The sequence below is a fragment of the Chlorocebus sabaeus genome, chromosome 4 (genome assembly GCF_047675955.1).
Source record: "Chlorocebus sabaeus isolate Y175 chromosome 4, mChlSab1.0.hap1, whole genome shotgun sequence".
Taxonomy (NCBI): domain Eukaryota; kingdom Metazoa; phylum Chordata; class Mammalia; order Primates; family Cercopithecidae; genus Chlorocebus; species Chlorocebus sabaeus.
The window spans coordinates 54,227,768-54,244,018 of record NC_132907.1 but is presented as its reverse complement, the minus strand read 5'-3'; the positions used below and the strand labels follow the sequence as shown (position 1 = coordinate 54,244,018).

General features: G+C 36.7%; 1 protein-coding gene across 1 annotated transcript in view; it reads right to left on the bottom strand.

The window, feature by feature from the left end:
- Positions 1-4,728: 4,728 nt before the first annotated feature.
- The window catches only part of TTC33 (tetratricopeptide repeat domain 33), a 41,695-nt gene continuing 30,172 nt past the window's right edge, over positions 4,729-16,251 (bottom strand). The window contains exon 5 of the mRNA XM_007961466.3: positions 4,729-6,744. Coding sequence (XP_007959657.2) covers positions 6,391-6,744 — 354 coding nt within the window. The 3' untranslated portion in view covers positions 4,729-6,390. The remainder of the gene's footprint in view (positions 6,745-16,251) is intronic.

The following is a 16,251-nucleotide window of genomic DNA, read 5'->3' as shown; positions in this document are numbered from 1 at the left end:
AGAGAGGGCATCCCTGTCTTGTGCCAGTTTTCAAAGGGAATTTTTCCAGTTTTTGCCCATTCAGTATGATATTGGCTGTGGGTTTGTCATAAATAGCTCTTATTATTTTGAGGTACGTTCCATCAATACCGAATTTATTGAGCGTTTTTAGCATGAAGGGCTGTTGAATTTTGTCAAAAGCCTTTTCTGCATCTATTGAGATAATCATGTGGTTCTTGTCTTTGGTTCTGTTTATATGCTGGATTACGTTTATTGATTTGCGAATGTTGAACCAACAGGTACTTTTCAAATGAAGACATACATGCAACCAAAAAGCATATGAAAAAAAGCTCAATATCACTGATCATTAGAGAAATGCAAATCAAAACCATGAGATACCATCTCACACTAGTCAGAATGGCTATTATAAGAAAGTCAAAAAATAACAGACGCTAGCTGGTGAGGTGCGTAGAAAGGGGAACCCTACACACTGTTGGTGGGAGTGTACATTAGTTCAACCATTGTGGAAAGCAGTATGGTGATTCATCAAAGAACTAAAAGCAGAACTACCATCCAATCCAGCAATCCCTTAACTGGGTCCCTTTACCCAGAGGAACATAAAGCATTCTACCATAAAGACACATGCATGCAAATGTTCATTGCAACACTGTCCACAAAGACTTGGAATCAACCTAAATGCACATCAATGACAGACTGGCTAAAGAAAATGTGGTACATATACAGCATGGGATATTATGCATCCATGAAAGAGAATGAGATCATGTCTTTCATGGGAACACGGATGGAGATGGAGGCTATTATCCTTAGCAAACTAACACAGGAACAGAAAACCAAATACTACATGTTCTCACTTAAAAATGGGAGCTAAATAATAATAACTTATGAACACAATGAAGGAAACAGCAGACAACGGGGTCTACTGGAGTGGGGAGGGTGGCAGGAGGGAGAAGAGCAGAAAAGATAACTATAACAGATACTAAGCTTAATTCCTGGATGATGTAATAATATGTACAACAAACCCTCATGACATGTGTTTATCTTAGTAACAAAGCTTTACATGTACCCCAAACCTAAAATAAAAGTTAAAAAGTAAAATAAGCTTAAAACAAAAAGTTAGGGGACCAGGTGAAAATATGAATAACAACAACAAAATTAACATGAAATGGATCATGGACCTAATCATAAAAGTTAAGCCTATAAAACTTCTAGCACAAAACAGAAAATCTTTGTGATTTGGGAGTAAGGACAGGTTTCTTAGCACACAAAAAGCACAACCATAAAGGAAAAAAAAAAAAAACTTATAAATTAGACATCATCAAAATTAAAAACTTCCACTCTCTAAAAGGTATCACTAAGAAAACAAACAAGCAAACTGCAGATGGGAAGATAATATACACAATACTTACAGCTCATGAAGGACTTCTATCCAGTAGAAAGGAAAACTCTTACAACTCAATAATAACTTAAATTAAAAATGGGCAAAATATTTGAACAGGTACTTTCCAAAAAAGATAGAGAAATGTCAGATAAGCCTATGAAAAGATGCTCAACATCATTAGGGAAATGCATATTAAAACCACAATGAAATACTACTACATATCCATGAAAGTGGCTAAAATTTAAAGGACTGACAACATCAATCATTGACAAGGATATGGAAAAACTGAAATTAATTTAATACATTGCTAGTAGAAATCCCATACGGTACAGATACTTTGGAAAACAGTATGGCAGTTTCCTTTAAAGTTATGTATAAACTGGTCATAAGACTTAGCAATTCCATCCCTAGGTATTTGCATAGGAGAAATGAACACATATGTCCACACACAGAATTGTGATTTATATACATAGCAGCTTTATTCATAATAGATCAAAACTTGAAACAACCTAAATGTCCATCAATAAGTGAATAGCTAAACAAATTGTGGTATAGCCATATACTAGAATACTATTCAGCAATAAAGACGAACTTATTACTGATATGCACAACAACATGGATGAATCTCAACATGGATGGGTTTCAAAAGCATTATGCTAGGCAAAAAAAAAAGTCAGAACCAAAAAGAGTGCATATTATATGGCCTATTTATTTCAAAGTCTAGAATTCTGAAGTTAAATCTAATGTATAGCCACAGAAAGCAGACAAGTAGTTGACTAGGGATGGCTGTTGGGATGGAGGGGAACCAACTGCAAAAGGGCTTTAGAGAACTTTTTGGGTGACGGACATATGCTATATCAGGATGGTAGTGGTGGTGAAGTGGGTGTTTACATTTGTCAAAATTCTCCCAACTATAACGTTAAAATACTTGCATTTTATTATTTCTAAGTTATACTCATTTACAAAAGTTAATAGAAGTGAACAGAGGATATCCTAATTCGTTTCACATTCTTCCCTTCCAATCCAATCTAGAGTCAACAATGTGGTCTGTCACAATTCCAAGTCAGCAGACCTTTTAAATATCCTGAACAAATATTTACTTGTTGCCTGTAATTAACACTACTCAATTTCAATAGAATTTCCATTATTCAAAACAAAATCTAAAATTAGGAAAGAATTCCCACATTTGGTTTTTAATATATCTCATGCTTACTTTGAAATATAATCTGCCCTAGTCTTTGTTAAGGTTTGAGGGAGTCATAAAATAATGTCCCCGTCCTCTCCTGACATCTGAACCACTTCAGAGACAGACAGATGGAGATTCAATATATTAAGTTTATTGTTGAAAAAGGCTAGTTTAGAGGATGTACTTTAAGTTTATGCCAACAATAGCCACCGGATATTGAACTCAGAATTAGACAGACCTGCTCACTAAGGCATGGGCAGTTGTGCACAAGCACAGATCTCCCTTTGCAGAGGCAAAGAACTTTCACTGCAAAGTTTACAAGGTGGCTGGTAAGAGACCACACCATAGGCTCTCTGCAGTTATGACAAATCCACAAAAGGGGAAAAAGAGGCTAGCATGCCCAGTTCTATATCTTAAACTGCCTCCTTTCCTGGTGAAGTGAGAAGAAGAGATTAGAGTTCCTTGGTAAATGGATAGCCTAAGAAGCACTGTGAGAGGAAGCCATCCCCACCCACCGCTACCTTCTCACCAAAGTAGTTCATGTATAATGCATATTAGGGCATGATTCATGTTACACTAGCTTTAGAGCCACACTTCTTCTTCCAAAGTAACCGTATTTAATTGCAAGTAACTAAGATAAATGACTTTAGGATAACCTCCTTTATTTCATTTTATTACTTTTTATAATTTATATATTTCAGTATCTTATTATTGGTTTAAAAAAACTTACTTTCTCAGTCCCAAAATTGTTTATCAAATACATCAGTTTAATAATAATCTCTAAGGAAGAAGAAAACACATTTAAGATATCCATTGATTTGAAGATAATTATTATGGAACTATGGTTCTTATGTCAACTCAAAACTCATTTAGATATTGATATATGTATCATGAAATCATAGCTCAGAATGGCTGGTCCAGAGTCACTTTAGAAGGGCTTCTGACTCAAGGAAATTAAAAGAAATGATTGTTAATTTTCTTAGTGCTGGGAAAGGCAGTGAAACAAGCTTTTGAATCATTATGTAATTTTCAAACAACTAAAAGGGCTATACTGTTCAGTTATAATCATCAAAATTCTAGCTGAGACAGAGCTTTTAAAAAATCTTTATAGTTTTACCATGCAGCATCAATTCAAAAGATTGTCATACTGAAACCACTGCCATAAAATTTTGTATGTAGGCCCCAGCTGCAGTAGATCTGGCTCCTGTGATCTATAACTTGCACAGCTTTTCAATGTTTATGTAGTATCTGTTAATAAATTTGAGATAAATACTCTATAACCAAACAGCCTGTTTTCTAGAGAATGACATATGATTCTTGTGTTATCAGGCATGGTCTGGATGTCTAGACACTCTGACTAACGACTGTCTATGCCATATAATTCTCAAACAAGAATAATGTAAATTACAGTCAATTTAACTTGAACACTAAACAGTGTTATTTCAGAAAGTATATTAAACATCTATATCAATATCATGAACATCAATTATTTCTCTTCAGATTCATAAAGATTTGTCATTAAAATTAACAAGCTTAGTCAATGTTTGTGTATCAGTATTCACATCCTTGTATAAAATAATGGGTACATTTTTCTCTTCATGCATGGAAGAGTATGAGCTAAAATAAGCATTCTTGGGGGCCTGCAGAAATGAGCTGCCTTCCTTCTTCATAACTTGCTGTTTCTTTTTCTCCTCTATCTTATGTCTAAACTAATTTATGTCTTATATCTGGGTAAGAAAGAGACTAACTTGGCTTACCACGCCAATACAGAGGAAAAACTAGGTTCTTACAACAGGGCCTAGCGGCCACATACATTCCATCCTGAGTCTTGCCTCTTTGGGGCTTGAGGAATAGACCCTGTCAAGAAAAATCCCACTATCTCTCCTATAATACTAGAAGCAGAGACTTCTTACTTTCAGATAAGGAAAGGAATACAAAAAAAGTTCTCCTTTTTTAAAATCAGAGGAAATTGAGGTTAAATATCTCCAAACTAATTCAAGTTTTTCATAGAAATAGCTAGCGTTTACTGAAATAGCTAGCATTTCTTCATGTGTGAGGCACCATGCAAGGTACTTTAAATATATTATGTTCATATAAGATATTAAGTAGATGAATCTAATTTTTCAAAAGCTAACAATATAAAATAATAGGAAAATCTCCAAAATGCAGAAAAAAAATATTTATTCACAAATTACACAATAAACAAACATCCATTATGCAAAACAATATACCAAATGTTGAGTACTCACTTATCTAGATACCTATTTACGTTTTGAGAATGTTCTTTATTAAACAAAATAAAATAACATATTTTTTGGAGCACTCTGAAACTAACCTCTCTAACCAGGGCTAATTTTCTGATGACATAACTTAAGGAAAGAATATTCTTTTCAAGGAAAGTGCTAATTTCTCCAACTCTGAAAAGAAATATGCATTCCAATAAAACAAAAGTTTTAAAAACCATCTTCATAAAAAATGTAGATCATTACTTACATGCTCCAACATTAGTAAGATCTTTAACATAAAGTGGGCTACTTTCATCTCTAACAAAGATAAAATTAATACACCTATAGTATCTTCCTGAGTGTCAGAAGTAACAGAACCCAACAGGTCTATATTATTGTACTACAGTACATGGTATAAAAATAATAGTTCAGATTAGCAATGACCATATTGGTTTGTGAATGTGATTGTGGCCTTTCAATAAAATATTTTTTTAATATAGCCTTCTCAAACTCATGAGATTGTACTATAAATCACATTCCATTTTCTATGTCTTTTGTGCTTAAGTTATTTATTCACTGGCACTCTAATAACAGCCCTACTTTTTTATTTTTAGAAAGATATAATTAGCTATTTAAAATTGTAATTATTTTTCATTTCACTGAGTAGTTTCAAAAAAAGTTATCTAGAAAACTAATTCCCAGTCATCAAATTGAAAGATACAAGCAAGAAGTAAGTTGTTTCCAGGGTTTTTAAAGCTTTGTAAAATAAAAAAGAGAAAGTATTGGTTTTGACTAGGATAATATAGCAGTACAATTGTCATTAACCTATCTGTAAAAGCCATTCATTTAAAACTGCATATTTTTAAAATGACTCATTTGTGGTAAGGATTACTTACTGTAACAATTAAAAAATAAAACCATCATTCTCATATTTATCAATACTTCACACTTTTACCAAATACTGAAGGAAACAACTATCATTGTTATAACTTCAAAGTCAAAACAGAAACACAAATCAGAATTAAGAGAAACTTCAGAAAATGTTCAGAATGTACACATTTGCGTGCATTTTCAGCCAAACTTTCAAAGATTCCACGTATGACCAAATGACAACTTTGAATCAAAATGAATGTCAAAAATATTCAAGCTTTCTGACAGACTTACTCTAATGAAGCAAGAAAAAGACAGCAAATAGTAAGAGCAGTATATTTCTCAGAGGGAGGGAAATCACATACTTTCTTTATCATACAACAAAAGCTGAAACAGCATTTCAGTAACATTGATCAAGTTATTCACTATTCAAGAATACATTTTTCAAGTTTTGTCTTTAAAATGTATTCATTTACATATTCAGATTAAACTAAGTTTATTAATCAAAAACCATTTTACTCAGCATTTTAACCTTGAGAAATATAAATCATAACTTATTAAAGCATATTCCAAACACTATACAATAATCCTGCCATTTTAATTTTTATATGCCTCATCTGAAAAATGTTATTTTACAACCAGGAGTTCTCCTATCTATCTCCAGAGTAAATGTCTCTATGTCAGAACTTCGAGAGGCAATTAAAGATTCAAATAATCCTATGCATACTGCTTCATCGGGCTTTGATAAAAACAGAGCCATCTGGTGGTGTAGCACCATCCTCCTTTTCAGTTACAGTCTCTACAGCCCCAGAAGCGGACACAATAACCATTGTTTTATTTGCTGAAACTGTCTTCTCTTTCTCAGCAATAGCCGCACAAACAGCAACAATCTCATCACTTTCAAAGTCATAGTCTGGAATTGACTTTGGTGAAAAGTGTGTTACTTCAGCTGGTGCTTCACTTTTTTTAATCCTCTGTGCTACCTTCTGCTGCTCCTGGAGCGTTCTTGCCCAAGAGAGGTCTTCTTTCCATATTTCAGGGTTCATTGGATAGATGTGAAGGGCTACTTGAAAACTTCGAATTGCCTAGAAAATAAAGGCAGAGTTTTTTGTTTTGTTTTTAAAAATTAGTATGTTTAATATAATCCTGTGTGTTTGTGTACATATATACTGTACACATACACATCCTAATGCATTATTTTAATGTACTAGAACACAAAAGATGGAAGCTATGGTGTTGCCCTAAGCACTGGGAAAAAAAATTATAGAAGACCGAAAGAAAGTGACTGACAATATGCTTATGGACTAAAAGCCATTAAAATGGGAGTACTCATAATAGGGCTAAAGATAAAGCAAATATATTGTCAGCTTCTGTAGACCAGTAAGTATGTACATTTGGGGATTTCCCAAGCTAACCCACAATCACAAAGGTACCAGGAGTAGATATCTTTGAAGTTAACAGTTTAGAGCCTAACAATGCTAACATTTATTGAGTGTTTACTACATTCTAGGCTCTAAAGATTTACATGTATTGGGCCAGGCACGGTGGCTCACACCTGCAATCCCAGCATTTTGGGAGGCCAAGGTGGGTGGATCACCTGAGGTCAGGAGTTCAAGACCAGCCTGGTTAAGACGGTGAAACCCCGTCTCTACTACAAATACAAAAATTAGTCAGGCATGATGGTGGGTGCCTGTAATCCCAGCTACTCTGGAGGCTGAGGCAGGAGAATTGCTTGAACCCAGGAGGTGGAGGTTGCAGTGAGTTGAGATCACGCCACTGCACTCCAGCCTGGGCAAAAAGAGCAAAACTCCATCTCAAAAACAAACAAAAAGAAGATTTACAAGTATTAACTCATCTAGCCTCACAATAATCATACAAAGTAGGTATGGTTATTGTTTTCAGTACTATTTTAGAGAAGCACAAAAAGAGTAGTAACCAAAAGTATCAGCTAGGAATTGGCAGAGCTGGGATGCAAATTCAGGCAATCTGGCTTCAGAGTTCATTCTCTTATTCATTATATTATACTGCTTAGTCACAAGAACTCCACTACAGTGTGGATAAAGGTCAACCTCAGTACTACCGACATATTTGGCTGAATAAGTCTTTATTTTGGAAGAGCTGTCCTCTATAATGTAGAATATTCAGCAACATCCCTGACCTACACTCACTAAATCCAACACAGTTTCCTTTCCTAGTTGTGATAAACAAAAATGTCTCTAGACATGACAAATGTTCCCTGGGGACAAAACTGCCCTCCAGGTGAGAACCATTGGTCTAAATCTATTATATGTTGTTTTCTCTGAGTATAGTCTCTGGATAGAAGATTCTCATGAAAACAGCCAGCACTCTGGGAGACAGAGGCAGGCGGATCACCTGAGGTCAGAAGTTCAAGACCAGCCTGGCCATGGTGAAACCCCATCTCTACTAAAAATACAAAAAAATTAGCCGGGTGTGGTGGTGCATGCCTGTAATCCCAGCTACTCAGGAGGCTGAGGCAGGAGAATTGCTCGAACCCAGGAGGCGGAGGTTGCAGTGAGCAGAGATCGCGCCATTATGCTCCAGCCTGAGCAACAAGAGCAAAACTCCGTCTCAAAAAAAAAAAAAAAAACACACAAACAAACAAAAAAACACTTGCACGTAATCTACAGATACACAATCTAATCAGCCCTTTAGAGAAGTCATAAAGAAGACAGATACATGATGGCTCATGTCTGTAAATCTAACTCTTTGGGAGGCTGAGGCAAATGCATGAATCACTTGACACCAAGAGTTCAATGACAAAACCCCGTCTCTACTAAAGATTCAAAAAAATCAGCTGGGCATGGTAGTGGTGCCTGTAATCTCAGCTACTCAGGAGGCTGAGACAGGAAAATTGCTTGACCTCCGGAGGCAGAGGTTACAGTGAGCCAAGATCGTGCCACTCACTCCAGCCTGGGTGACACAGCAAGACTCTGTCTCAAAAAAAAAAAACAAAAAAAAATCATAGAGATAGGTATATATAGCAGTATTCGGCTGGGCACAGTGGCTCATGCCTGTAATCTCAGCACTTTAGAAGGCCGAGGTGGGCAGATCACGAGGTCAGGAGTTCAAGACCAGCCTGGCCAAAATGGTGAAACCTCATCTCTACTAAAAATACAAAAATTAGCTGGGCGTGGTGGTGGGCACCTGTAATACCAGCTACTTGGAGGGCTGAGGCAGGAGAATAGCCTGAACCAGGAGGCAGAGGTTGCAGTGAGCTGAGGTTGTACCACTGCACTTCAGCCTGGGCGACAGAGCAAGACTCGGTCTCAAAAAAAAAAAATTAGTTGGGTATGGTGGTGTATGCCTGTAATCCCAGCTAATCTGCAGGCTGAGGCAGGAGAATCACTTGAACCCAGGAAGCACAGGTTGCAGTGAGCCGAGATGGTACCACTGCACTCCAGCCTGAGCAACAAAGCGAGACTGTCTCAAAAACAAATAATAAATAAAAATTAAAAATTAAGGAACCATGGGAACTGTGCTTTATATGTTCTTAATATTCTAATAAAAATCCTCCTATACAGAAGTGTTAAAAAATAAATACCTCTTCATGGCATAAAGCTAATGCCTTAGGAAACACTAAAAGGTATTTTATTCATATTTACTAAAATTTTAAAACAGCAATAAAGCTCACCCATTTAAAACATACCATTCAATATTCCGTTACAAAGCCATTACCCATAATCAATTCTAGAACATTTTTATCACCCCCAAAGAAAATTCCATACCTACTGGCATTACTCCTCATTTCTCCTCAAAACCCCAGCTCTAGGCAAGCATTAATTTACTTGCTATCTCTATGTATCTGTGTATTCTGCATATTTCATATAAATGAAATCATACAGCCTTTTATGTTTGGTTTCTTTCACTTAGCATATTGTTTTCAAAGTTCATCCGTCTTGTAACAGGCATTATTTCTTTTTAACGCTGAATAATATTTCATTGTATGGATATACCACATTTTGCTTATCTATTCGTCAGTTGATGGCATTTGAGTTGTTTCCACTTCTTGGCCATTTTAAATGCTGCTGCTATGAACGTTTGTGTAAATGTTTTTGTGTGGACATGCGTCTTCATTTCTCTTCGGTATAAAGAGTGGAACTGTTTTGTCATATGGTAACTACATGTTTCGTTTTTTTCAGGAACTGCCAGACTGTTTTCCAAAATGGCTATAACATTTACTTTCCCATCAGTAATGTACGAGGGCTCCAATTTCTCCACACCCTCAGCAATACTTCATATTGTCCATCTTTTTTATGATAGTGAATGTGAAGCAGTATCTCACTGTGGTTTTGATTTTCATTTCCTTGACAAGTAACAATGTTGAGCATCTTTCATGTGCTCAGTAGCTGTGTGTGTATCTTCTCTGGAAAAATATCTTTTTAAATCCTTTGCCTATTTTTAAATTACATTATTTTTCTTTTTGTTATTGAGTTGTAAGAGTTTTTTATATAGTCTACATACTAGACCTTTATCAGATATATGATATTTTCTTCCATTCTGTGAATTGCCTTTTCACTTTCTTAACAGTAACTTTTGAAGCACGAAAGTGTTTAATTTGAAGTCCAATTTTTATCTACTTTTTTCTTTTGTTACTTGTGCTTCCAATGTCACATCTAAAAAATATTAATATATTGCTGAGTCCAAGGTTACAAAGATTTACACCTATGTTTTCTCCTAAGAGTTTTATAATACTTTTAGTTCTTATCTTTAGGTCTTTCTTTGGTTTTGAGTTAATTTTTATAGCCAATGTGAAGTAAGAGTCCAATGTCATTCATTTGCATATGGATATCCAACTGTCTCAGCACCATTTGTTGAAGACTATTCCTTCCCACATTAAATTGTCTTGACACCCTTGTCCAATTAACTGTAAAAATGTAGGTTTATTTCTATACTTTCAGTTCTGTCCCACTGATCTATATATCTACATTATGCCTATCTAAGTACTATACTGTCTTGATTACTAACGTTTTCATATTTACTAAATTGAAATATACATATATATTTAAAGTAAATCCAAAGAGCTGCAATTACATTTTTAAATTTAAGATAGTTTAAAATCTCCCACAAAACAAAATGGCAGAGCAGTAACATCAGCAAGATGGCAGAGTGGGAAGCCCTGGACCCTCCTTCATTCAACAAATACACCAATTCAGCAACAATTCACAAACAAAATTCCTTTGTGAGAAATCCAGAAACTAACTGAAAGGCTCCTGAACCCTGGATGAGTAAGAATCCAGACTCATCAAAGCCAGAAGGGAGATTCAGGACACCCTCTCGCCAGAATCCTACTCCCAGCAGAGCCCCATAGGATTGGGAAGAACCCTGCAGCTCCCAGCTACCCTCAAGGGAAAGAATGAATTGGTGTAAGTGTTCAATGCCCCAACTTCTACAGTGGCTACCAAAAGGACTGGTTTCTGTCTTGCCTGTTTTTTGGACCACTGGTAAAACAAGTCCTACATAATCTAACCACCTACAGGAGACCAGAGATAATGGAGGCTTGGGAAGAGTGGTTGCCCTATCTGTTCCCCCAGCTCAGCATAGAGTGAAGAAAATTCCCAGTCCCCAGATTTTGCCTACGGAGGAAAAGAACTGGTCCACACTGTGTCCAATGCCCCAATTTTTATGGGGACTACCAAAAGGACTGGCTTCTGTCTTACCTGTAGTGGAGTACTGATAGGATTTGGCAAAATCCAGCTGCCTGGGGGCTAACAAGAACAGAGAAGGGTATTTGGGCTAGAAGTTGCTATTACCCCTTCCCTGAGCTGGGCACAAAGTTTAAGTGGACAAAATCAATTTTAGAAGTAAGAACAAAACTAGGGGCATCACACTTACGAATTTCAAAATATATTACAAAGTGACAGCAAACAAAACAATATGATTCTGGCATAAAGTCAGATACATAGACCAATGGAACAGAATAGACAGTCTACAAATAAATTCACACATAACATGGTCAGCTGATCTTCAACAAGGGTACCAAGTATACATAATGAGGAAAGTCTAGTTTCTTCAACAAATGATGCTGAGAAAATTGGATATCCACGTGCAAAAGAATGAAAATGGATCCTCATCTTACACCATAAACAAAAGTCAACTCCAAGTGCATTAAAGACTTAAATGTAAGCTCTGAAGCTACAGACTCCTACAGAAAAAACAAAACAAACAAAAAACATTGGTCTTAAAAATTATTTCATGAATAAAACACCAAAAACATAGGTAACAAAATCAAAAATAGGCAACTGAGATTACATCAAACTAAAATGCTTCTGCATAGCAAAGGAAACAACCACCAGAGTGAAAGGAAACCTATGTAATGGGAGAAAATATTTGCAAATCATATCTAAGGGTTTAACTTTCAAATATATAAGAAACAACTCAATAGCCAAAAAACCTAGTAACCTGATCTTAAAATGGGCTAAATACTTGAATATACTTGAACAGACATTTCTGTAAATGGCTAACAGGTATATGAAAAGATGCTCAATATCACTAATCAGGGAAATACAAATCAAAATCACCATGAAATATAACCTCACATCTGTTAAAATGGGTATTATCACAAAAAAAAAAAAAAAAAAAAAAAAAACAAAAAACAAATAGGTGGCCAGGTGCGGTGGCTCACACCTGTAATCCCAGCACTGTGGGAGGCCACGGCAGGCAGATCACCTGAGGTCAGGAGTCCAAGACCAGCCTGGTCAACATGGCGAAATGCTCTCTCTACTAAAAATACAAAAATTAGCCAGGCGTGGTGGTGGGCGCCTGTTATCCCAGCTACTGGGGAGGCTGAGGCAGGAGAATCACTTGAACCAGGAGGCAGAGGTTACAGTGAGCTGAGATCACACCACTGCACTCCAGTCTGGGCAAGAGAGCAAGATTCCATCTCAAAAAAAACAAAAAGGCAAGATGTGTCAGTGAGGTTAGGGAGAAACTGGAATCCTTTTGTACATTGTTGTTAAAAACGCAAAATGGTGTAGCCATTATGGAGTTTCTTCAAACACTTAAAATTAGAACTACCATGCAATCAAGCTATCTCATTTCTGGATATTTATCCAAAAGAATCAAGATCTCAAAGAGATATTAGCACTCCCATGCTCATTGCAGCAGTATTCACAGTAGCCAATATGTAGAAACAACCTAAATGTCCATCAAAGGAAGAATGGATAAAGCAAATGGTATACACATAAAATGAAATATTATTCAGCTTCAAAAAAGAAGCAGACCGGGCACAGTGGCTCACCCCTGTAATCCCAGCACTTTGGGAGGCCAAGGTAGGCAGATCACAAGGTCAGGAGATCGAGACCATCCTGGCTAACACAGTGAAACCCCATCTCTACTAAAAATACAAAAAATTAGCCAGACGTGGTGGCGGGCGCCTGTAGTCCCAGCTACTCGGGAGGCTGAGGCAGGAGAATGGCGTGAACCTGGGAGGCGGAGCTTGCAGTGAGCCGACATCACGCCACTGCACTCTAGCCTGGGCGACAGAGCTACACTCATTCCCAAAATAAAAAGAAGCAAATTCCACAATACCTAACATGAATAGGACCTTGAGGACATTATGCTAAGTGAAAGAAGTCAGTCACAGAAGGCAAATTCTGCATAATTCCACTTATATCTCTAAAATAGGCAAATTCATTGACTCAAAAAGTGAAATTGTGAGGCAAGGCACAGTGCCTCACGTCTGTAATCCCGGAACTTTGGGAGGCTGAGGCAGGTGGGTCATGAGGTCAGGAGTTCGAGACCAGCCTGGCCAACATGGTGGAGTTGCCTCTACTAAAAATACAAAAATTAGCCAGATGCAGTGGCACATGCCTATAGTCCCAGCTACTTGGGAGGCTGAGGCAGAAGAATTGCTTGAACCCAGGAGGTAGAGGCTGGAGTAAGCCGAGATCACATCACTGCACTCCAGCATGGGGAATAGAGCGAGACTCAAAGTCTCAAAATAAAAACCAAAACAATAATAAAGCTCATAATCAAACTTTATTTTTCAAGAAAAAAACTCCTCAATTCTTAAGTGTCAACATACAACATTTATAAAGGCTATAATTCAAGAATTTGTATTAATTATAGAAAAGATAATGCAGCTTGACTCAAACAATATCTACAGTAATTAACTAAACTAAAAATTCACAAGTGAATTTTTTTTTTCTTTTTTTTTGAGATGGAGTCTCATTCTGTCACCCAGGCTGGAGTGAAGTGATGCGATCTCAGCTCACTGCAACCTCCACCTCCCAGGTTCAAGATAGTCTCCTGCCTCCTGAGTAGCTGGAACTACACGTGCATGCCACCATGCCTGGCTAATTTTTGTATTTTTAGTAGAGATGAGGTTTCCCCATGTTGGCCAGGCTGGTCTCAAACTCCTGACCTCAGGTGATCAACCCACCTCAGCCTCCCAGCATGCTGGGATTACAGGCATGAGCCACCACGCCCAGCCAATTTTTTTTTTTTTTTAATATGGGGTCTCCTTATGTTACCCAGGTTGGGCCAAACTCCTGGCTTCAACCAATCCTTCTGCCTCAGCCCCCCAAAGTGCTGAGATTATACACATGAGCCAGGATGTCAGCCCCTCAAGTGAAATTTTAAAAACTCTCAATCATCTTCCTTTTGTCTAGAAATTATCACTTGTCCATCCCATTACTACCATTACCAAAGTGAAATAATAAAAAGAATCAAATGATGCAACTGAAATTTCTAATTAAAGATTTGCTCATGCAAAATATTAAAACCAATGGCTAAAATGAGACTTGGAAAACAGAGAAAACATCAGTAAACAAAATTAGTATTTATTACATATTGGCAAGAAGAAAAGCAAAAGCTGGCAATGAATTACACAGAGTCTGAATGAGGGAAGCCACAAAGCTAGTTCTAGCACTGAAGGCTAAGAACCCTGGAAAGCCAACAGAAGAATCCTTCCTGATACTGTTACCTCCTGGTATTCATTACCTTTCCCAATCTCCTTTCCTTTCTACCTTCTTCTTCAGGATAAATCCCTTATATATTCCTTTCTCACCATCCCTATTCCCTCATACAGAATTTTTAACTCCCAGAACCATTCTCTTCAGCTTTCTTATTCTCTCATCCTTCCACTTCTTAAAATCTCATTCTCATAAGGTCACATATATATATACACACACATACACACACGCACACATACATATATAAAATGTATACCATATACATATATATATAATGTATACCATATACATATATATCTCTCTCCTATAAACATTTTCCAACGTTCACATCCAACTCATAAAGTTTAAATAATTATTCATGGAGATATACCCAACTACTGACTTTTAATTTACTGCCTGTGCTATTTACATATGCAATTTCCTATGGTTTTAGTCCATATGTGTATATATAGTAAGAATTGTTAGATGTTAGAGATTCTAGCTTGCTTTCTTTTTTTTTTTTTTTTATTTATTATTATTATACTTTAAGTTGTAGGGTACATGTGCATAACGTGCAGGTTTGTTACATATGTATACTTGTGCCATGTTGGTGTGCTGCACCCATCAACTCGTCATTTACATCAGGTATAACTCCCAATGCAATCCCTCCCTCCTCCCCCCTCCCCATGATAGGCCCCAGTGTGTGATGTTCCCCTTCCCGAGTCCAAGTGATCTCATTGTTCAGTTCCCACCTATGAGTGAGAACATGCGGTGTTTGGTTTTCTGTTCTTGTGATAGTTTGCTAAGAATGATGGTTTCCAGCTGCATCCATGTCCCTACAAAGGACACAAACTCATCCTACAAAGAACTCAAACAAATTTACAAGAAAAAAACAAACAACCCCATCAAAAAGTGGGCAAAGGATATGAACAGACATTTCTCAAAAGAAGACATTCATACAGCCAACAGACACATGAAAAAATGCTCATCATCACTGGCCATCAGAGAAATGCAAATCAAAACCACAATGAGATACCATCTCACACCAGTTAGAATGGCGATCATTCAAAAGTCAGGAAACAACAGGTGCTGGAGAGGATGTGGAGAAATAGGAACACTTTTACACTGTTGGTGGGATTGTAAACTAGTTCAACCATTATGGAAAACAGTATGGCGATTCCTCAAGGATCTAGAACTAGATGTACCATATGACCCAGCCATCCCATTACTAGGTATATACCCAAAGGATTATAAATTATGCTGCTATAAAGACACATGCACACGTATGTTTATTGCAGCACTATTCACAATAGCAAAGACTTGGAATCAACCCAAATGTCCATCAGTGACAGATTGGATTAAGAAAATGTGGCACATATACACCATGGAATACTATCTAGCTTGCTTTCAATAGATTTTTACATAGCATCCCTTCATTATGACATTTTGAGTCGTCTTTTTACCATTCTAGTCTTTTAAGAGAACAGCTTAAATCTACATAAAAACAGAGAAGATTCCTAAAAATTACATTTAAATGGCAAAAAAAAAAAAAAATACATTAAATTCTACTAAGAATTTCACAATATTAATGGATAGAGCCATATCAACAGGAAAAAAAAATTGAACTGGTACTGTTATTCAAAAAAATTTTAATATTAAATTATTTTTATTGGATGATTC